The sequence below is a fragment of the Polyodon spathula genome, unplaced genomic scaffold (assembly GCF_017654505.1).
Source record: "Polyodon spathula isolate WHYD16114869_AA unplaced genomic scaffold, ASM1765450v1 scaffolds_1290, whole genome shotgun sequence".
Lineage (NCBI taxonomy): Eukaryota > Metazoa > Chordata > Actinopteri > Acipenseriformes > Polyodontidae > Polyodon > Polyodon spathula.
The window spans coordinates 112,011-135,658 of NW_024472773.1; the positions used below are offsets into that span (position 1 = coordinate 112,011).

The 23,648-nt window shown below is 43.4% G+C and overlaps 1 protein-coding gene across 1 annotated transcript in view; it reads right to left on the bottom strand.

The window, feature by feature from the left end:
• Positions 1-59: 59 nt before the first annotated feature.
• LOC121309485 (endothelial cell-selective adhesion molecule-like) overlaps positions 60-23,648 on the bottom strand; it is a 28,906-nt gene continuing 5,317 nt past the window's right edge. Inside the window, exons 2-7 of the mRNA XM_041242442.1 lie at positions 5,904-6,061; positions 4,139-4,328; positions 3,206-3,361; positions 1,314-1,436; positions 822-951; positions 60-619 (exon numbers count right to left, since the gene is read on the bottom strand). Coding sequence (XP_041098376.1) covers positions 178-619; positions 822-951; positions 1,314-1,436; positions 3,206-3,361; positions 4,139-4,328; positions 5,904-6,061 — 1,199 coding nt within the window. The 3' untranslated portion in view covers positions 60-177. The remainder of the gene's footprint in view (positions 620-821; positions 952-1,313; positions 1,437-3,205; positions 3,362-4,138; positions 4,329-5,903; positions 6,062-23,648) is intronic.

Consider the following 23,648-nt stretch of genomic DNA (forward strand, 5'->3'; position numbering starts at 1 on the left):
ACACACACACACATATATATATATATATATATATATATATATATATATATATATATATATATATATATATATATATATATGCGCCCTTCAGATTCTTCGCATTGTGATCTCTTTCTTTTCCAGCTGTACTGTACAAACATTTTTTTTTTTTTACAAAGGAGAGCTGGGTGCGTTCCGCTACACCAGAGAGCCAGCCTGGTTCTGTGCTGGCACCATGACGGGAATGCCTCCCATCCTCATGATGTTAGAGGACGAGACCCCGGTGACAACAGCCGGCCGCGGGGCCTGGGGTTGAGCCCCGTCAGTCCGGGGTGCAGAGTTTCCATTGGCGGTAGGCATGCTTGCAAGCCCTGGCTGCCCTCTCTCATTGATGTTATGGTTGTAGCCCGGCTCACCCCCACGTGGCAGGTACAGGCCTGGTCGGTAGCCAATGGTGCTGCCGGCTGTCGTGATGATAGAGGTGGTGTCGGAGGCAGGTTTGGGGGGGTAGTTGTGCGGGGGGTGCCCGGGACCCCGAGTGTGGGTGGTGATGGAGGAGAGGGTGCCGTTTCTGGAGACGATGTCCGAGCCAGCGCCACTCTTAGACCACGAGACCCGCCTGGGTGCCGGGGCATCCTCCCTGGCAAAGGGGACAGAAAACCAGAGGGTCAGGTAAACACATTCCAGCAGCCATTCATTAACACAATACAGCCTGGCTCGGACTAATAAACTGATGGGTATGTGTATGGCACACACGTCTATATGTATTTCTACTGATACTTGCAGAATTATTAGAGCATTAGCTACTCCAGGTGTTAGAGACCCAGGAGGCTGGCACTCACTTGATTTCGTTGGCCATGTCCTCCCCAGAGTGTCGTCGGAGTTTCAGGCAGAAGTAGACGACGAGAATGATAATCAGCACCCCGAGCACCGTGCCCACCACCACTCCAGCTATCATCCCTGCGTTCACCGCTGTGGGGAGACACACACACACATCAGGGAGATACATGGATGGGGGGGTCTCTTAGGGGAGTCAAACACCCCAAGGATGGGTGTGAACATATTTCCTTGACACATCACATGAGGTTTTAACATAGTACTGTAAATGTGGCTCAGTAAACTGATGTGAATTCAAACTCATTTGAACTACAGTACACTGAAGAAAGAAAGTTTGCCTACCTAAGAGTTCTAGGTTTGAATTATAAAAGGACTTTACAACACACTCTTTTTTTTTTTCTCTAGCCTGCTATTTTAGTTCACGATGGCTTAGTCCAAGGCTGATCTTGCAAGGGCTCGGGTTAGAGGAGAGGAGGAGGGGGGGGGGCTATACATACGTTCAGAGACTTCCAGGTTGAAGTAGCAGGACTCACTCCCGGCAGAGTTGCTCGCCATGCACATGTACATTCCAGACATCTGCTTGGTCAGGTTAGTCAGCTGCAGGGTCCCACTCCGCGAGTCTAAAAAACAGGGAGGAGGTCAGAGCAGGGCCGGTACTGCACACCAGCAACCTGCAGGGTAACGACAGGGTTCAGCATTCCTGATAATCCCAGGACCAGGATCCAAAACTGAAGTGACACCCGCGGATCCCGATTTCTATTACCGCCCGTCACGCAGATCCGAACAGATGCACAGTGGGGTGCACCAGAATAGGGCTGTGAGCAGAGCAGAGCTACTGTAGAGCATCACATTAGGAACACACCTGCAGCAGCTGCTCCACGGACACTCAGCAACAAAAGCGATGGAGTTAGAAACCAGCCACAACCACTGGAAAAGCAAGGAATCTATCGGAGTGTGACACCTTCTCGCTGGTGGTGAGTGTCCTCCCCGAGTTACAATGCAACAGGCCTGTCTGGAAACCATCTTGGAGGGGTTCCCTGATACCTCGATTCCTCTGAAGCGGCTGAGTGAATTTCTTTCAGATTTTCTCAAGCCAAAACCCTTTTGGAGATGACCCGATCAAAGGCGAATGGCCGATGATTTGCTTTTTTTTTTTTTTTTCGGCAGGTAAATTCATATTCTTTCGACCCTACCATATATTTTCAAGCTTCTGAAACTGAATTTGCAACACAAACAAAAGTCAGGGAAACACTTCGGAAGTTTCTGACAACACTCCAGAAATATAGACATAGATGTTTTATATGTCTTTTAGGGTTATCCCCAAGAAGGCTGGGTTACTATTCGATTTGTTTGGCTGAAATCACTTCCCCTTTAAAACTGCTTTTAGTTTCCCTTTAGCGTAACATGATTTTAACAGCATATAATTCCATCCCGATGTCAGTTTTTTTTTTTTTTTTTTTTACAAAAGCACAACAGCCTTGTTAAATGCTGAAACTGTGGCAAAGATCTTAAAGGGGAAGTTAAATAAAAAAAATGCATACCACTACTGCACAAAATGGAAGGTGTTAGAGAGATAGAAAGGTACAGGGTGTGTGTGTGTGTGTGTGTGTGTGTGTGTGTGTGTGTGTGTGTGTGTGTGTGTGAGCGTGTGCGAGTGGGCGTGTGCGAGGGTATGGGAGGCTCTTTTAAAAGCAGGGTGCTAGTCACATCTACCCTTACCCAAGTACCCCAGTATAAGCAGGGCCTGGGGGCAGGACCTCCCGGCTGTGAGCAGAAAGGAAAGAAAAACAACAAAGCATAAAAGAAGAAGACAAGAAAGAGCAGAATGAGTGTTAACGCCACAGAGCAGGAGCTTTGCAAGACCTGAGCATCCAATAGCAGACGAGTCCCCCCTTTGAAGGTGTGAATGTTTCCCTTTGAGCCAACTGGGATTGGACTACCCAAGGGGGTTTGGTTCCCATCCCTAATTCCACATGGAAATCCCAGTTAGAGTGTTTTACAGCGCTGTAGTTTAGTCCTATGTTATGGGTTTCCAATCATGACTGATCCAAGCAATGCTCAACACTGACGCAATCGGATTAACCCTTTCAGCCAGCGGGTGGCTGTATCAGACACAGTTACACTCCACTGCCAGTGGCTGTGTATGAACGAGGCTGCTGATTTTCTGCAGAAGGTTTCTGCAGCTTCTTCCACTTGTTCATTTGCATGATTTCAGGCACCGATGATGATCTGTATGTGAGCGCATTGCTTTTATAGATGTATGCATCTGATCCTTTTAAACTTTATGGCTGGACAGCAATGTCCCCGAGGGGAGAAAGAGCAGTGTGTTGCTTCTGTCCAGCACAGGGGCTGGTGATCCAGCTCCTGGGTTAAGAATCCCTTCACTTACCCTGGATGGGAGGGAAGAAGACTTGTAAAGTGGGAGCTTTCTTCTCCCAGCTGTAAACAGGGATCGGTTTACCACTTCTTGACTGGCAGCTCAGAGTCACATTGCCTTTAATTACAGCTTCGCCTCTCATTGAGCAAACCGGGACAGAGGGAGGCACTGAGGAGATACAAGAGATTAGAGAAGGCAGTTTATTAGGAGGAAGCATTCTCTATCTTAACCACCAGGGGGCATAGCTCACACACTAATTGCAGCCCACACTGTCCAGGCTAATAACTTGAGAACCATACAGGCAAGCCTATTCATTTAGATATAGCTTTATAAAAGCGTACCTTAGTAAATGTGCATGCAGCTTTCCCATGTTAATAATATGCATATTCCAAAGTTATTACATTTCTGTGTTCCCTTTTGTAAATGCCTCATGTGCTGTAGCACTCTGCTATGCTTTTACCATGGTAAACTATTGTGTAAGTAAACATGCAGAAACACATCCTTTAACATTGCTGATGTAGGAATGGTAAAAACAATGCACATTTTAAACATCCAACACTATAAATACACATATATTTTATACACACATATTTTATAATGTATAATATGGGCAATTTGCCCACGGGGCTACAGAATCATATCTGGGAATTTCTTAGAACCTCCTGCAAATGCTTCTCTTTCAGTCCACATTGACAAATACAAGCGTCTTATTAATTCTGTTCTTAGATCTGTGTGCTGCTGATTAAGTTTGAACCACACCCGTTTTTTATTGTGCTGTTTGGACATTGTAATAGTTTTTTATACATTGCAATTGTCTTTTTGTTTATTGTTTTCCAGGACCCCCTTGTAAACGAGAACTCGGTCTCAATGGGTAAATCTCCTGGTTAAATAAATGAATAAGAATGCAGACAGAATGACAGGCAGGCAGAGCCAGATGCACCCTACCGTGAACGGTGAGGTTTATTCCCCCAGAGTAGCCCGGCTGTCCTGGGATGACAACGTTGTAGGAGTAGCGTCCAGAATCGCTCTCTTTTGTGTTGTTGATGTAGATGGAGACATTGCTGGAAGGCATGGTGCGCACGAACCCCACGCGGTTATCTCCCTGGCTGTGCTGACCCCCAGAGTACGAGATCAGCTGGACAGAAACACCAAAAGAATGTATAGATCAGTACAGAGAAGTGTCTGGAGATCTGGAAGCCATGCTATTGAATATACTGAAGTACAGAGAACTCAGTAAGGTACCGGTAATGTTAAAACACACACACTTAATGCAGAAAGCTTCTCTTGTAACTGTATGTAACAGTGTTGTGTGATACACTGCAGTTGTATCACACAGGCCTGGCTCTTTTGCATAGTGATTAAGACTCTCGCTTGCGGTGCACAGGGTCGCTGGTTCGTGCCCAGCCCAGCCCAGCACTGCAGCGTTGACTGCCCCATTCCTGCACACACAGAACAAACGGTGGCAATAGTAAGTATTGAGATTGGAGCTCTTTGAGGCTTAGCCTACAGTGATGAAGTGGCTGCTGTCTGACCACTGTGACCCCTCCTCATATAGGTAGAGATTAGCGCACGGGGACAGCAGGCATCTGTTCACATTCCTCTCGTCTGAAGTAATTGAAAGCAGCGACCTGTGCAGCATGGAAATCCCCCTGGGCTTGTCGCGCTGATTAAGTACAGAGCTGGGATAAGGATATTTGGGGGGACAGACTATGTTTTCCCAGCTACAGTGGGCGACACTTCATCCAGACACAGGAAGAGCTTGATTATAGAAAGCGCTTGTCACATCACCTGATCTCTGTGCCCAGCCCCGTGGGTTTGGTTTGAACAAGTCCTGGGATTTTTATTACAGTCACTGTTATTTTTTGCCAGGTCAATGATTTTGTAAATCTTCATATTTTTGTGCTGTCCTAAATGTATTTTTACAGTGATGTCTCCCAGTAATTCTACAGGCACTATAGCTATTTCTCTACCTACTTCTCTGTTGATCTATAGTCGTTAGGTTTTGATTAAATTGAATCATTTCTCTTGTTTACAGTTACTGAGTTTCAATCAATGACAATCTGACAGTGTTATTCAATATAGATCTTGATCAAACTAAAACTCATTCATATTTTTAAGTGATTATTTGTGTCACCTTTCCTTTATACATTTGAAATGAAACAATGTCTTATTTTACTTTCCTTGGAAACGCATCCTGTTTGCAGTGAATTGTGGGATTGTCGTCCTGGGCAGGATGTAGTCGCTGATCAAACTCGACAAAGAAATACGAATCCCATTTTGTACAGGGGCAGTTCGCGAGTTAGGTTTGAGGATCGGTCACATTTAAAACTCAAATTGCTTGCATTTGCTAGTTTTGCAGCATATTTTCTCTATGAGTTTATAGGTTCGGTGTGGCAGTAAACGTCAGCGTCCGGGATGAGAGAAAAATTAACTTCCAACCATCTTTCTAGTTGCCATTGATTGGTACTCAGTTGTAAAAAGGTCTACAATACTTGTGCCTATAGCATGCTTTCTAGATCAGGAGCTAGACAGATAGAGTCCCACCGATCCTGGGTCACACACAGTGGAGTTCCAGAGCTAACTCTTTCTTGAGAGGCAGACAGGAACGAATGGCGAGCTGCACTCTGGAACCCTGCTTGAGGGCTGTAAACTTGATGAACGCAGATTGGCAGGCTGACAGATAGACGCGTGTGAATAAGTCTCACTGTACCTGTTTATAACCCAAGGAGTCGATGGTCCAGACCACAGTGTTTTTACTCAAGTCAGAGGAGCTGGAGGAGTACCAGGCTGGCAGAATTGCCGTGTGTCCTTCCAACACCACTATGTTGGTTTGCGTCGTTTCCATGCTGGCTGCTGGGCACACCTCACCTGCAATAACATAGGAGGAGGCAGTTTTTAAAATACAGTAGCCTGTGTTTGTTAATACAGTGCCCAAGAGAGCGAGGGGAGTGTTGAACACACCCTAAGCAGAAATCATATTGTTAAGGAAAAATGACATACAGCTCATTAAATTCCTAAAAGCTCGCTAGCGCACCCTGCTGGAAAAAGAGGGCTGCCTGTTATGAGAAGCAAAGCTGCGATAAGAGAAGATTAAAGCTGGAGCACAGTGCTAGAGGTGGCTGGAGACAATCCCTTGGATAACCTGTCACAGATCCGCAAGGAGAGAATTACAGCGAGCTCCAGGCAATTAGGATCCAAGAGTATCAACCCTCTTCAGAAACCAGGGAACAATGGAATAGGATTACATGCAATCCCTCTCCTGCCTACACACTTCCCGACTGTGCTGATGAATTACATGAATACCTGCTGCAGATCCATATGGTCTGGGGCTGCTGTGTACACGCCTGGTAGGTCTGGAGGTTTGTTTAAATCAATAACGACCCTGGTTGAAATCGGGGTAGTCTCGAAGCATCTTTAAAACAGAGCACTTACAACACTTAACAAAATTGAAAAAAAAAAAAAAAAAAAAAAAAAAATGCAAGGACAACGGTCGTGTGTCACTGTCCACGCCTGCCACTCTTACACATGAAACTGATTCATTTCTTCTCGGATTAAATCAGAGACACTGGAGCCCACTTTCTCCATCAGTGCTGGTGCTCACAACGATTTGTAATCCACTAGGAAATCTCTAGCCAGTGACTCTTCTCACACCAACAGACCTGCATCTCCATCGATTCTGGTTTGCTATGACTTGTGGTTTAAACAGCATGGGTTTACAATGTATTAGAATCTCGGCTGTACAGTAATGGAATTATTGCATTGTTATTTTATTGAGTGCCAGTCTTTCTTTGTATTGCTGATTAATGGCACTATTAAAATATACCTGTGCTGGCCCTGCAGATACAAAGTGAAAAAGGGAATAGTTAGATCATTTTGACCTGTGCCTGTACATTGATTTTTCTCTATAAAACTCACAAAACCAAAAACAAACACATACAAACAATCAGGTAAAATAATGCTGCGAGTCGATTTAGGTTTTACATTATAAATCATGTCTTCTCCCTTTGTGGAAAGATTATGGCAAACAAACAAACCCGTGTGCCATCTGTCACCTCCCTGCCGCAGCGCTTGACTGAAGACTCCTCTCTTGCTCTCCTGTTGACATTACTGACGCTTGCCACGCTGTCGGGTTCATCCGAAAGATTGTGCCGTTTCATTGGTTTATTAAAATCGATTAAATCTTCCTGAATCCTGGCTTGGAGGTTTAACCTCCATCTGTGTTGCTCTTCAGCTCCCTCGCATTGGGAGTGAGGTGCCAATAAGACTACACCTTCTCACCATCATTCGCTCTCTAACACGTTTAGGGTCCTCTGTAAAACATTTACACCAAGGTTATACTGTCCTGAGACATTTGCTCACTGCCAACCAGAGCGTAACTGAACCTGTGACCGCTAGCTCTTCTTCAATACAAACAGAACTCTACTTACACACAGTCCTGACAGTAACCTGGCTTCTTTGATAGTATGTTTACTCACTTGCTCACATTGATAACCACAAACTATTGAGGGTATGCAGATATCAAACCGTGACCTTGGTGTTTAAAAGGGGGGGGGTGGAGTCCACTGAATCATAGCTTTACATCAACATATTTTTTAGATCAATGATTTACTACTATCTGCATCAGAGTTTTCATTCTCATACGTTGTAGCTTTCATTTTTGAAATCCCAGACATGCTCCTGTGAACAGTTTGACACTTTCAATAGTGCACCGTCAGCTGACTGCTTTTTTGCACTCTGCAGGCCCGCCATGCAGCTAACTCAGTGCTACAGCGTCAGAGGGCAAATGCAGCTCTGGGCAGCTTACAAGCAAGCCTGCAGGCGCCCAGCCAGACTACAGGGGTTGCTGGTGCGCGGTGAGCTGAGGACGTCCTGGCTGGTCTAGGCCCTGCCCACCATGAGGTGGCAGCATACTTAAGGCGTTTCACTTGCAGTTAAAGTATAGCACAAAAAATGTATATATATATATATATATATATATATATATATATATATATATATATATATACCATGGTTATACTATATATAGCTGCAGCTATTTTGAAGCAATTTTGAGCGTACGATCTCAGACAAGCTTGAATCCATCCTAAGTTCTAATCGTGTTCCAATGAATTCTCCTTGTGAGACATCCCGTTCAGTGACTTCACACAACCTATCAGCGGGGGGGAAAGTGCAAAGACCGCAGTCAGCGCAGGTCCCCGAAATGACATTCTGGTTAAACAAACAGACAATTGAGCTGGGGAATACACAGCATCCACTCAGCAGGGGATCTGTGGGGTGTGGGAGTGAGGAGATGATAACGGGTGGAGGAGAGGGAGAGATTGAGGGAATGCTGCAAATAGGAGTTAATTATAGACGCTTAGAAAACACGGTCCTAGCCGTCCTCCCTACATAAATCTGGTCAATGTAAAACAAGTCTGTTCAGACAGACTGAGTCAAGGCTGGGCTAAAGGGTAAGACTGCTTGATCATCTCACTCTCCTAGCACCTGGCAGGAAGATGTGCCATGCTGATCGAACAGAGAGGGAGAGAGAGACAGAGGGCCACCAGACAAGGCCACAGCCACAGCCAGGAAGCCTCAAAACAGGACCTCGTAATTACAGGAAGCTTTCAAATCACAAACCCGTTTACCCAAACCCCCCCCCCCCCTCCTCGGACAACTCAGCTTCCTTGACCCCTTCAGGAAAAGCACAGCGTTTTGCTGCAATAGAGTAAGAACTGCTTCCTGTTGCTTGTATGACTAGTGTATTTATATGTTGAGGTCCTACACAATAACCAGCAGAGCCTGGGGCCGTACCATTTCTTTCATTAGGGAGTTCCCGAGTTCAGTAACTCTGTTGGGTTCAGGTTACCAATACAATTGATTTTATTGACATGACTGCTCTGACCGTCACATATAAAAGATGGCTGCGATATATAAAAGTATAGAAATGTTGCAGCTTTACTGTGCTTCTGCTCTGCATCTGCAGTGGTTTATCATGCTTTGTTATGTTTTTTCTCTGTACCGGTTTGCCTTGCTCATTTAATTGTATTAATACACTCATGCTAGGGTTACCATATGACAGTACAAGCTTTTTAACTCACACCCCAATGCGTTCTGGTAAGTGTAGTCCTGCTGAAAATGTACCAGAACGCATTGCGATGCAAGATGAAAAGTCTGAACTGTTCTAAACTGTCCTTCTACATGATCTATGGCAGAGCTCTCCAACCTTGGTCCTGGAGAACCCCCTGTCCTCAGGTTTTACATGTGTCTATGTCAAAGGCTAAAGGAACACCTGTTATTCTTGACTAATTAAGCCAATAATTGGTGCAATTAAGTAACTGAGAGCTCAGTTGAAATGAAGGACCAGGGTTGGAGACCTCTGGTCTACAGTGTCCCTCACATATGCTTTTACCATGGTAAACATTAATAAGGTGTCGTTTCCCAGTAAAACCAAGACTAAGTCACATTGTCTCCCAGTGTCTCACCCCCAACCACAAGATCACAGTCTCCCAGTTGGCTACACTCTGTCTATATCTGATCGCAGCTCTTATCTGCCAGGACAAGGATGGTAAAGAGGAAGAACACCGCCTACTAGTGGTCACGCTCCACTGCACATCTCCAGGATGAGACCTCAGCACTTTCTACAGAAGCTCTCTAGATCAGATTGCTGGCAATTCCCCGTTCACATTCTTGGAAAGAAATTAAAGCAGCTGCAGGAATAATAGTAATAATAATAATAAATAAAAAAAAGCACGTCTGCCTGTGCTATCACACTGAACCAGTGGTCTCCCCTTCAGCTTTGGAAAAAACCCCATATATTTATAAAAGCATTAGTTTAATTACAGGACAAGGACAGTCTTTTCATCTTTCCGATCTTGTTTAATTTTCCCGAGCTCGGAGCTGCTCTGATACAGAAGCCGATAGGTGTTCTGAGAACGCAGCTAGCAGGAGTTTCGGAGCCAGAGGTTAATTGAAGCGTTAATTAGAATGAGAGTCGTATTATCTGATCTGGGACTTTTACAAAGAAAATAATAAATCTTGCAGATTTAAAGCCATAGCGATACTTGCAAAGAAGCATGCTCATGGACTTGCAGCACTGTCAAGTTTATTGAGTCAGTAACAGCATCTGGGCTTTCTTAAGATGGGAACAGGTGGCAGAGTTGAAACAAGACTCTGGGCTGCTCTATTCAATAATTAAAGACATGGTGGGAACCACTGAATTGCCACTGGACTGGATAACGAAGAGGGGCTGACATCATTTTGAGACTGAAGCCCACTGTCTACCCAGGGCAGGTTCACTCCAGGGTCGGGTTCAGTCAACTGTAACCCTTAAATTAGCCTTTGCATCCAGCCTTCCACGTGGCTTGTGTTGTACAGCACACAGTAGCATACCATAGAAAAGCAATGCCTGTAGAAGGGGATCGAGAGCACTGGAGACTCTGACAAAGGGAAGCAATGAGGGACCAGGATGTTGTTTACACAGTGCTGCTATTTTAAAACAACGGACCTCTACAATAATAAAAAAAAAAAAAAAAAAAAAAAAACGATTTATCAAGACATCAAAGCGAGGAGAACAGCAGCGCTTTCCACTGTCCATTGTGCTGCGAAACGGGGACAGGATGTTCTGCTGTCCAGTGATAACGCACACCCTGGGACTCAGCCCACACCCTACCTCCTCACTCCACACACTCACAAACACAATCTCAGGATCTACAAGAGTTACACAACTGTCTTTGTCAAAAGGGTTTTGTTTTCATGGTCTAAACAAAGGCAGATCGTTTCACATAGTTCACTTCACTGTTCAATTGTATTAAGTTATGTTATACATGGCTAAATATATCACTTCAGCTGGATTAATACAGAGTTAAAGAGCGGCACAATTTAGATCAGCCACTGCTTAGGTCATTAAAATAGCTCCCACTGACATCATACATTCTACCGAATATCTCACTTAGTTACGATTGAGTGTTATCAATAAATCTCTGAATCTAAAACTGTATCAAAGTTCTCTAAAAACACATTTTCTTCAGCTCTGCTCCATGTTGACTCAAACCTATTGTATTACAGGCCTGGATTAAATCAAAATGATGGCGGTGCCGTAGCTGTTATATTATAAAAGTACAGCTATGGCGATGCCATAAACGGGTGTACCATCTTACACTACTGCAGCTTTGGGACTGTGCCACCTTCAGAGCTGTTTCAATGTTAAGAAAACTTGTATAAAACAGGATGTAATTGCTGCAATACAACGTAGGAGGCTATTTTCACATTTAGATGGAGAAGTATGTAGAAAATTCCTCAGCTGCTAGGTAGTGTTTTGCATCATCTCAAAAGACAACCTGTGATTCAAATGCATGCTGATTTAATAAAGAAAGCAGTATTATCCTTTGCTTCCCTGCAAAGCCAATAAAAGAAAGCTGGGTGATTAAATTGAATTAGGGGCGTCCCAGGCAGGTGGTGGAACACTGCTATGGATTGGATTAGACATACTGTACAAACACAGAAAACACCTCTGTAGGTAGTGCTGTTACCGTGCTGAAGCAATTCAGCTCCAATAAGCCTCTTTTACATGCGCTCTTTATTTTCCTGTGCTGCATACGGGAAACAAAAATCAAGTTAAATCATCATGGGAGTTTCAATCAAATAATAAAAAAGAGAAACTGTTGATGTTAGTTCACGTTGTGTGGTCTGGATCTCAGCCAAGCTGCGTTTACACTGATTACGGTGACCTCCAGTCACCGACACCTTCGAGCCTGTATTTCCAAACGGATGTGTTTGCTACAGCAGCTGCGTTTACTGAAGCGCAAGCATCTGCGACATCTTAAGATACTCCCGTTCATTGTGAAGTTTTGATTCCACATCCACTCCACCTCTGATTGCTGTACAGTACATGTATACAAAATAAGGGTCAAGGAAACGAAGTGCACCCAGAATGCACTCAGCTGCTTCCACAGTGAGAAAGCTCAGAGAGGCTTGGAAATAAGCAGGGGCCCCGGATGAAGCTCAGGCCGTGTGGGATTCGCAGGAGCCTGGGAAGTGAGCTTGGCTGCTCATGCATCACACATTTCTCACCAGCTCCCTGGAAACACGTTGAACCAAGCATGCTTTGGGAAGAGGTCAGGGCCCAGAGCTGGGAAATGCACTGCACTACATCCCTCCAGGAAGGAATGTGGATCCCAGAGCTGAGAAAACCACCATGTCTCTGACTGGAGTGCCATGAAACCCATTGGAAATTGACAAGGAGCTGGTAAATATCTCTAGGGCTGGAGTTCAGATCCCAGAGCTGAGAACATCACAGCATCGCAATTAGTTCATGTACCAGAACAGCCTGACTAAAATATTTCAAAAGCAATGAAACTGATTGACAGAGCAGCTTTCTACAGCACCAGCCCATGTTAGGTCGCATATTTGTACTACAGCTCCAGGGACCGAAGCACAACATGACTAAAAAAGACCATTTTTTTTTCCAGTTCACATTTTGTGGCAAAGAGCCCGTGTTTTTTGGGCAAGCAATTACAAAATCAGGTTGTGAGGCACAAGAGCAATCCCAGTGCTCATAAGAAATACCCGAGAAGCCAATCGCACAAGCCAATACTGTAACTCTCACTCTGCCCCTGTATTTGGCCGAGGTCCCGTTTCAGGCCACATGAATGCTTTCCACTTTGTATTTTTAAAGACTCTCTTGAAAGGCGCTTCCACTTTCAGTGAGGGATGAGAGCTGTTTTGTTATATTATTATTTTATTTTTTTAAATTATTTTATCGCGCAGTCAGTATTAAAAACGAAAAACTATATATATATTTTTAGGTTACGTCTTATGGGAATGACCCAAAAGGATTTCCTCCTGCTTTCAGTCTTAACTCTTAGTAGTCACAGCTATGTTTAAGTATTTATCTTTTTTTCCCCACTGGAACAAAAGTTTCTAAGTGCAAAAAAGCCTCTCCTTTTCTATGGTGTGGATTGAGGTGAAAGTGTATGAAAGACGAACACTTCCACTGTACATTTCGATGGTGAACAGTAAACAAAGATCCAAGCAGAAATGTGTATACCTGTGTTACTTTCCACAGCAATCCCGCAGTGTGCATGAGGTGTGGAAGGTTGGACAGAACAGAACTATAAGCGATGGTGAGTCTTGTAGCTGCCCCCTTGCGCGGGCATGATTAATACCGGGGCTGGGGGTGATCTGCACCGTGCTCCCCAGTCCCTCTGCATGCTCTTCCATTCCTAGAGGCGATGTTTCCAGGGCCGGGTCACTAAGCTCTTTCCACCTCTTTAATCCTATCAGCCTCCCAAGCTCTTTAGGGAAGGAGCTGGGGACAGGGGGATTTCAAACCACAAGCAGAACCTTAGCTTTAATCTGATGACTCTGTAGAATTTTACCAAACAAAATGACAATAAACAAGCAGAGATGCCAATTACTTCTGAAAGGGACAGTGTCCCTATTCATTTTTACATGCAGTCCATCACCTATTATAAAGAAAGATGTTCTATTTGTGCCTTATCCTAGAGGAAGGCAGCCTAACTGAACATCCCGCTAACTGCTAGTTTCATCCACAAATCATCTAGCTGTTTACACTGTTGCTTTTCAGCAATCCACCCCATCTCCAACACAGAAAGTGTGTGGGTGGGCTGACCAATACCGTTGGCGACTTAACATCTGTAATGATAATGCATCCACCATTTATATTATAAAATGAAAAAACAGCCAAGAGGGCTTGAGAAATCTTAAATTTCATTGCAGGCAAAATGAACAGATGTTTCAAAAACAAGAAGAGAAAAGGGCTTTGGTCATACAGTACATTTTGCAGTGTTAGGGGGTGCAGCAGCCATTTTTTTGGAAAGTAGCCCCATTTTTGAAATCAGTTCCCCTCCAGGAGTTGGTCTTGGTGGGGCAATAGCAGCTCAAAGCAGTCCTGTGTCCCTTGGGATCCTGGGAATGACAGGGGCTGTGATGTCATGCTGTGGGAGCCTCCCTTCTCTCCGGTGTGGCACAGTAGAAACAATGGGGAGGACTCGGGTTACAAGCTCAAAAACTTTTCCAAGATCCAATGACAGGAAGGAAGGGTGTTCTTGCAGTCGTTTGTGCAGTACCGTTGAAACGGATTTACTCATTTCCCTTTTGACACGGCGCTGGCTGTTGTTTTAAAAACTAGAACAACGGAAAACACTTCAGAATTCTCTCCAGTAGATTCTGACACATTACACCACAATAAACCCTGCCCTTAGGAAAACAAACAGGTTTGGTTAAAGCAGTTCCAACAAATAGCCATCTCTGGAGATAGAGAGAGGGACAGGGGCGCGGAGAAGAGGGACCTGGGCTCTCCGAATGGTCGTCGAACATTGTATATGAAACAGGAATTACATCACAAGAGCCCAGTGTTCAAACTTACACATCAGATATCAGATAGTGGGATGAAAATAAGACTCCTGTTGCATTGCAGTTTCAACCATTCCAGGTTTTAACACATGCTTGATTAGCCCCGGTGTGTATAGGCAATAAGCATGTGTGTGTGTGTGTGTGTGTGTGTGTGTGTGTGTCTTATTGAACTCAGTAAAACCAGGACTGGATCAAATTACTATGCAAGTCTTATTTCCATCCCTGAGATCTTAGTTTGCAAGGTGTACTGGCAATAGGACCGTGGAGAAATTCACATATGAAAGCTGCAGACACAGCTCTCTGTGCACAACCAACCAGCAGCAATAAGATGACATCAGTCTGCTGCACCTCAAGCATTTACCTCCCACACCAAAGTCAGGGAAGAGAAGTACATCGAGCATTAGCCAGTGGTTTAAAAAACACAACTAGCGGGGTTCCAAAAAATGCAGTGTCACACGTCCCCACGTGTTGTACAGCTGTTTAAATAATGTACCTGTCATTTTTCTTTGCATTGCTAACATCCTGACAACTTTTTATGGTGGACATTTTGAAAAAAAGCTTTGAAACAGACTTTAAAGCAGACTTTGCTGCCAAAAATCCCAAAAGCATTACAATGTTTTGCAGTTTGGGGCGCTATGGCCTTTTTGTCAGAAGGATAAAACGTGCCACCGTTCGCTTTCGGTTATGTGTGACAGTGTTCTGCTATATTAAGCATGTGCTTTTATGTGATTCAGCTCCTTCACAAATACGAAATAGCAGATAAGCTAGAACTCTACATTCTTGTGAAATGACTCAAAAATGAGATTTTCCTCCCCTCCTAATTGGAGGCCTTTAAGGAAAGCGGTCTGCTTGATATAAAAGGGCCAGCCCTGTCCAATTATCTTTAAACAAATAAATAAATATCTCTAAACTGTGTGTTTCCAGTAATAGAACATTTGTGAAGAAAGGAGAAGGCTGAGCAACCCCAGAGGAATCTCAAGAGATAGCACCTGGGTGCAGAATCTCGAGCCCGCCTGTCCAGAATACCCACTGCGACACTCCACTGCTCTCAGCAAGACCGTGTGAGCGATGAGGGCAACGCCTCCACTGCACAGCAGCTTCAGCCATGCCAGGGCTGCAGTATGCCTTAACATGAAAGAAAACTAAAAAATGCAAAGTACATTTAAGAATAAGCATTGCCTTCCCCATCTCACACCCCACCATCTCTTCAAAAGAAATTTTTACTAGAAAAAAAAAAAAAAAAAAAAATATATTATATATATATATATATATATATATATATACACACACACATATATATATATATATATATATATATATATATATATATATATATATATATATTATATATATATATATATATATATAAAAAAGCAGAAACAACAACAGAAAATCCTATAGATGACATAACATGATATTACCCTTATAAAACTTTACCGTGGTATCTCTGCACGCTAATTTTGCAATTTCCCCCCATGGATATACTATATAATGCTTTTTAATATGCTTTACCATACCTCTATGCTTTAAAGTGCTTACCTGTGCTTTATCATGCTTCACTGTCATTTACTACGCTTTACTGTGGTAGACCTTTAAAACGGCAAACAGGTAAGACCTTAAATAGGGAAATTATACAATTTATAGTATTCCTCAATTGCAAGGTTGTTTTGATCAGGTGTAACACAAACCCACGGGGATCACATCAGATGACGGTGTCATCATTATCAACACTGAAGCCATGTCTGCAGGGGTGGACCAACACAGCTCAGCGTTCGATAAAAAAAACAAATCACTCTATGTCTGCTAATCAAAAAAAAAAAGAAACGACTACTGAATCTCTAGAAAAACCTAACAGAGCAGTTGCCTGCTATTTCAAGCCATTACAACCTAGAACAGATTCATTCCCACAGAAAAAGGCACCTTTTAAAAACTGCTCATCTGTTTTAAACAGGCACTGAATTGTCATACTTGGTGACCAATTAATTTGTGTTTCCAACTCTTTGCTTAACACATGTGCTTATCATCATCACCAGCAGTAGCATTCTTATCTCCAGCTCCAATGTTATGTTAAGCCTTCACGCTCTTACTTTCGCTGCCTGTGAAGAGTCGAAGGGGGCTTTGTTAATGACTGTATCATTATTCCCTCACCGAAAGACATTATCTGTCAGTCAGTGCCTCCCCTGCATCACTGACTCAATTGCTCTCAGTTGCTTGACTGAAAGCAGTTGGTTTATACTGATGAGTAACCCCATTGCTACCAGGCAGCGAGCAATGGGACCAGGGCTACCATCTCTGGCCCCAAGATGACTCTGACTTGAACATGAATCTTTAGGCTATCAATCAAAAGGCATGCACTATCGTCAAGAGCTTAGACTCCCTCGACAGCCACATAAGTGCAGTTCACCTACCTGTGACGGAATAGGGTTATAAATGATTCATTACCGTACCTTAAACAATTCCAACACAGGTAGCCAGGGAATGCAAAATCTACCTTTCCAGGTATAGTTTAGCATAAGATTAAAGCCTGTAGCTTTTGGAACAAGGGTTATAAAAGGGAATATTTGAAAGGTAAATTGAATCAAATTCTTGTTCCTATCTCGAATGCATTATCGTGTAGAAAGAATAAATAATTATTTCAGTGAACAAAAAAAAATCTGAAAGTGTACAGGGACGGAAATAAAACTCTTATAACAACATAGCACTTTCACTCCTTCCAGGTTTTAAAATACGAGCTTGATTAACCGCAGTGTGCAGGTAACAAGCTCAGGTGAGTCTTATTAAACTCACAGTAAAAGCAGGAATGGATCAAACCACTATGAAGTGGGAGTCTTACTTACATCCCTGGTATAGCTTCAATGAACTGGGAGTCACTATGGCAAGCAGGAACTGTTTACCTCATTCTACATTAAAGGTCATAGTATGCCCTGCAATAAAAATAATAACTCACTCCTGGAAAATGCAATACATTCTGGGTGTGCCATTGCCCTACACTATACAAGGGTAATAAATACTGAGAGCTGGGCTCAGCAGCTGTAAACAGGCGTTATGAAACACTGCGAGTCTCACTCTTGTCTCTCTGAAGCTTGCTGCTCCTCTCTACTCACCGCAGAGATTAAGGGGCATGAGTTAATTTGTGCTGAATCCTGCAATTCCACTAGAATCCCTGTCCTAATCCTCACAGGCTCAATGACAACACGACCGACCCCCTCACACTGCAGCTCCCCCTCCATCTCCAGACACCCTTATTGCTCTCTCACCACTGGAATCTCAGCACTGACCCACAGTTCTCCGCTGAGAGCTGCCACTCTAGTTTCTGTTTTTTTTAGGAGAATTAATGCCGGTTGAGAGCAGGTGACACTGGCTTGGAAAATAAATGCCAATTTATCTATCTTTTTTTTTCAGGTTCACTAGCCAGTTAAACACAGATTTGGAGTGCAATGATATTGAAGCAACAGAATCCTGAATCAATCAGAACAACTGCTAACACTCAAATATGAAGGGATTTGTGAAATAGCAGTACAATGATGGTGGCAGTTCTTGAGTATTTATACATCAACCCTGACAATCTGAATGCTGCGCCTTTATTCCGAGCTAAACGCATTCTGCTGACATGCAAATAATGTTTGCTTTCAAACATCTGGCAGGGAAGGAAAGACTAGAAATCAAAGTGAAGATGTTGCTATGGTTACAGTGTTGGCGATGCCAGATGCTTATATACGGAGGTCCCTGTTTACAGAGACTGGAGCTCTGAGCAGGGGTGTGGTCGAGCTAGAGTGTGCAGGAACGCAGTTCCGGTACTATTTTCTATAGGCAGCTCAGACATCACAGTTCTGCCACGGATTAAAACATTGTTTTTTTTTCTTAATTCTTGTTTAAGGAAAAAGCTATATTTTAGCGGGACCTTCAGATTTAGGACTACACCACAGGCTCCGAGTGTGTGAAGTCCTGTCTGTTTTCAAAGTGAGAGAGAAAGGAAGCCGGGCGGTGGGTTCTTTCTGGTCCCTGTCCCGTTAAGCCACTCTCCAGGCCCCGTTTTAAGTCTCTAATCTGTGAAGCCGAGCAGCTGCTTGCTGTGTGACTCTCTCCCCAGGTGCCATCTCTGATCTGCCATTTAGGCTCGAATTAGCCTCAGCTGACCAGCCTTTTAGTTTAACAAGCCAGGTCATCTCCTGCACTCAGCATGCTGTCTTCAGGACAGTGCCTTGTGGGCAGGGAACCGGATCTGCTGGGGTTAACCCCTTCTCCCCCACTACAAGCACGAAATCTCTGGGCTTCATTTACAATATCATAATTACTTCTGAATGCCTGTGTTTGTGGTACCGTGTGTTTTTGTTTTCCTTTTTAAAAAGGATAACTTTTACTTGACTGGACCTCCTTGGAAACGAGATGATGAGCCATTTAAAATGATAACTATAGTGAACAGTTTTAGATGAAGTCTGTCAGATTGAGAAGCGGACTTGAACTCCGGTCAAACAAGAACCCATGCGTACCACTAAGCCAGTGGCTTGTTTCAGAACGAAACCTGGGAACTCCATGCAGGTGCTTGTGCTAAAAGTGAACTCTGTCCCTCTTTCCAGCCTATAACTCCGGAGTGCAATGAAGGCAAATCAACAGCCCTTGAACTGCTAAAACAGGAAAGTACAGTAGATGCTTTCCACCGATAACACTTAGCATTAAACTAAGCCTTTGGGCACCGATGAAGGGGAAGATTAATTAAATCAGTCCCATTAGCACTAACAGACACTAATGAGCGAGAAAATAAAAAAGGCCAGCGGCTCTTAAAAGCAATCTATGGTGATCAATGCCTTTTAGAGCCATTTTCACACCTATTAAACAGTCCCCGATTAAAGCTAGTGGATCCCATTGGACATACATGTGTACCAGAGACAGTCTGCTCCTTGACTAATGGAAACTACACCTACGATAAGAGCTTTGCAGAGTGCAGTAAAGCATGGTAAATGCACAGTGCAAGCACGGTAAAGCACCAGAACGCATGGGTAATCATTGTAACACCCAATGGCTAATCAGGGAATAGAAGGCATAAACATGAATGATATTAGCATTAGGTTAAAAAGATGCAACTGTGCTAATTTACAATGGTAACCTGTAAGTAAAGTCAGGGCAAAAATAAAGAGATGTGATTGTATACGTTTCAACAATGCAGGCCAGTCATCCGAGGTCAAGCAAAACTCACTGGAAAAGCAATCACATCTGTGTTGGTTTTTCAGTCATTTTAATTACGGGCATTGCTATTTAATAAGTCATCTTAAGGCTGATCTTTCTAAACAGTTGCTACAGTGTAGGGACCAATCTTAGAATAACCTACATCATCAACATCCCCTTTCAGTCTGAAAGTACCAAATCACATAAAGGCTGAACTACTAAAGTGAGTTTTTGAGATCCACTCATGTGAAAGACATACAGAACACAGCAAATATCGGAGTGATGCAGACAGTTCCAACAGAGCTAGTCCTTGTACTGAACCTGGGCCCCCACCCCCCCCACCACCACTTGTTTTTCTGCAATTATTGCAACATGCCCAATTTTCCCCAGTCCCTGAAAGTGCTGACAAGTCTTCAGACCCTCAGAAATGACCTCAGAGGATCTGCTGACAGGTAGACCTGTCCCTTGTGATTTGATGCCTAGTGCTGTTGATGCATGTATTTTTTTGGTGCAGTTTAAAGGTGCACATGAATCCTGCAGGCAAGGCAGGGAGAGCTCCAGGGCAGAGTCACAACCTTTTTGCAAGGCGTTCAACCGAGCGTGAACAAAATAGCACAGACCCACAGAAGCATGCCGCTGATTCAACTTTCCTGAAAATGATTTCAGGGTGCTATTCTCCCCCAGCAATGCCTCCACGGACTTGTCTATTTAACATCAAGAGAGCACGGTATTCATGCAGTTCATAACTCATCACAGAATGTATCACAATGTACCACCTCACTATGGCTTTATAGCCCTTAGAAAAGTTACCACTGTGAAATCCTAGCAAAGTGTAATAAAGCATAATGAAAGCATTGGCAAGCATTGGAAAGCACAGAGCAGTAAAGCAGACGACAGCTCTAGCAAAAGGCATAGCACAACCAAGGAAAAAGCATGGAAAAACTCAAAAATGACCATGCAGATTGAATGTGCGAAAGGTTTCTACACAAGGGACTGCCACTCTACTCTTTAGAGGCAGTGGTGGGTGTGTACAAAGGGGCTGTCACTGGAAGAAGTCTTGTGCATCTTTCATTTTTCAAGCCAACTGCTCACACTTTTTGCCTTTCGAACTGCAGCCTGCTCCCGACACAAACAGTCACTAATAAAAAACATGGCTCTGGGTCCCACATCAGTCACAAAGCTCTAATTCCATAACCTCCTGGCTTTTATCCCAAGTCTACGCCCTGGCACTGACAAGCAGGCTCGAAGACGCTGCAGTATTAAGGGCTGGAGAGATTTCTCAACCTCAACTGGCCGTATAGGATTAGTGTTGATTTCGTCAGTAGACTAACACAGCTATTAACCTGCCTGCCAGGGGCCTAAGCAGACACGAGAGACCCTATAAGCATGCTGATATAACAGCTCTCTCTCCCTCTGTTGCTGTATCCATCTCTTCTCTTTTTTTCTCTCTCTCGAGCCTTACTCGATCTAATTTTCTCCTTCCCAAATGCAGCCCTAGATCCCATCTTTGTTTAATATGGTATTCTTGCATCTAGAACAAAGCAACCCTTACACAAGTTACCAAGATAATTGTGCATGGTATTGTTACACTTTTTCCATGGTTATACTATGCATTTACCATTGTTTGCTATGCTTTACCATACTGTATTACACTTTGCTGTGCTTTTACTATGGGAAACTTTTACAACGGAAATCATAAGTGGTACCTGAATTGTATTGAACGACTATAGCCAAATTTGATTACCCTAACGGAAATCATTTTTAGTTACATTTCAAATGCAGCTGGGCTACTTCATTCAAATCCAATGTGTCACTTGTTTGCAATTATTTCCCTGGTTTTTATCGTTGAATTCAGAAGCACACACCATTAAAAAGATTAGCATCTGCTACACCCAGATCAGCTATTAATGTAATTAGGTGACTGTACCAGGCAGTATCAGATTTCACAAATTGAAGGCTTGCTCCACTTTAGCTTTTTAAAGCATTATTGTTTCAGCTTTCAAAATATTTGTGTAAGAGCTGATAATTGCATGCTCAAGAAAAAAAACATTTAATCATAGGAGATGAAAATCTCGGATAGTCAGACTTAACAAGTTAAAAATCTTAAAGTCAAAACTCAACGGCCACTATCAAAGAGTATCAAAGTATGGTGGCAGAAAATTGAGGACAGTCGTTGAGTATTGAAAGACTCCAATCCTGTCTATCAATCCATGCCTGTTTACATTATTAACTATTGCAAGCAAAAGTCACTAATAGTTTGAACAAGTTTTGTTTGTTTCAATTGTTAATGCATTTAAATGCGGACAGACAATTACTGTGAACTCACTGAACAATCTCTCACTCTTATCTCTTATTCCGTTCTTCCTGAGTGAACATACACCATGCATTATATATTATATCTCAGACAGTATACCAGATAGTACACTAGGCAGTAACCCTCACAAGGATGTTAGCCGTCAATGTGTGAGGGAAGAACCACGACTGTTTACAAAGTCTTCAGTTTGTGATCTTGCTCTCAAGTGGCAGTAGAAAAAGCAACCCTGAATAAGCAAGCTGACATTATGAAAGACAATGCAGAAAAAACACTTGTCAGGACAGCTCAACCCTGCTTACAGTGAACAAGTGTACCACTCTCAGCTCAAACACATACTGACACAAACATACACCTCGGAGAGAAATAACTACTGGATTCTGTGTCTGACAGAACCCAAACCCCACTGTCTACACGTCTGATGTGAAAAGATTTCACAACAGATGTATTAACTTACAACAAACACAGAGAAACCGAAACACACAGATCACACAGAATCTAACAAACACACTTACACACACACACACACACACACACACACACAAATACACTGCCCTGTTTGAAAGCATTTCCTTTTTAAGTGATAGAGACGGAGGAGATGTTTGTCTTTAAGAGAGCCAGTCCCTATGCCGGAGTTGGGAAAGTCACCCACTGCTTTTCTCACGACCCCAGGGCAGCAAGGAGACTGGCCCTCCCGGGACAGCGAGAGAGAGCCATTAAAGGGAGGCAGGGAAGTGACGCCAGCAAAGGAGCTGCCTGTGGGACGTTCTGCTGGAGACGAGGCATGGTATGGAAGGGGTGGGGGGTGGGGGGTATTTACTATTATTATTGCTATTATTTTTAATATTACTACTGTGGGACCACGTGAATGTGGAGAGAAACTAGACAAGGTGGGGTCTTATCACCATATCCCCAGTTATGAGGCGGTGTTGACAGTTTCGTTGCAGGCTCCTTCTCTCTTTCCTCTGGGCAATGTGGCACTGGTAAGATAACCAGGCTGTTTTTGAGTAGTAAGTGATCAGTCTCAGTGTGCTCCCTTTATTTTTCTACTATGTCAGATGGCAGTTGTTTAACTTGAAGGAAATCCCTATCAGGTAAATTGCTTTTAAAAATTAACCAAGGGTGAACTTCAAGGAGAGTGACAGTTTGAGCACAAGAATGCTTGGTGATTAAGTAACACGATGGTTTGACAAAAGGGTATAGAATGCAGTCTTTTATTACTGTTGTAATGAATTCAGTGAATCAACTTTTTCTCTGCAATCCTTTTTTACACAATGGAAAAAAAGCATGTGCCCCAACCTGTCTTGTTTCTCAAGCGTAAAACAGTATAATCTGGGTAAATAATGGGGGTTAACGCTTAGCTACTCAATACCCAGCAGTATGAAGCTTATAGAAACCCAGAGCAGGTAGGTCCTCATCTCCTCCCTTATTGGCTGCGAAATATCATTACCATGATAATAAAGTACAGCTTGTTGAAAATAACTTGAAAGAGGTGTCCAGGAAATTAACACACACTCATGTGGGTGGGGCTGGAGCAGCACTGAATAGCTTCAGTAAAGCACCTTCGGGTTTCATTTGTTTTTAAATGAAAAAGGTTTCCTGTCTCCGTACTGGTCCCACTCACAC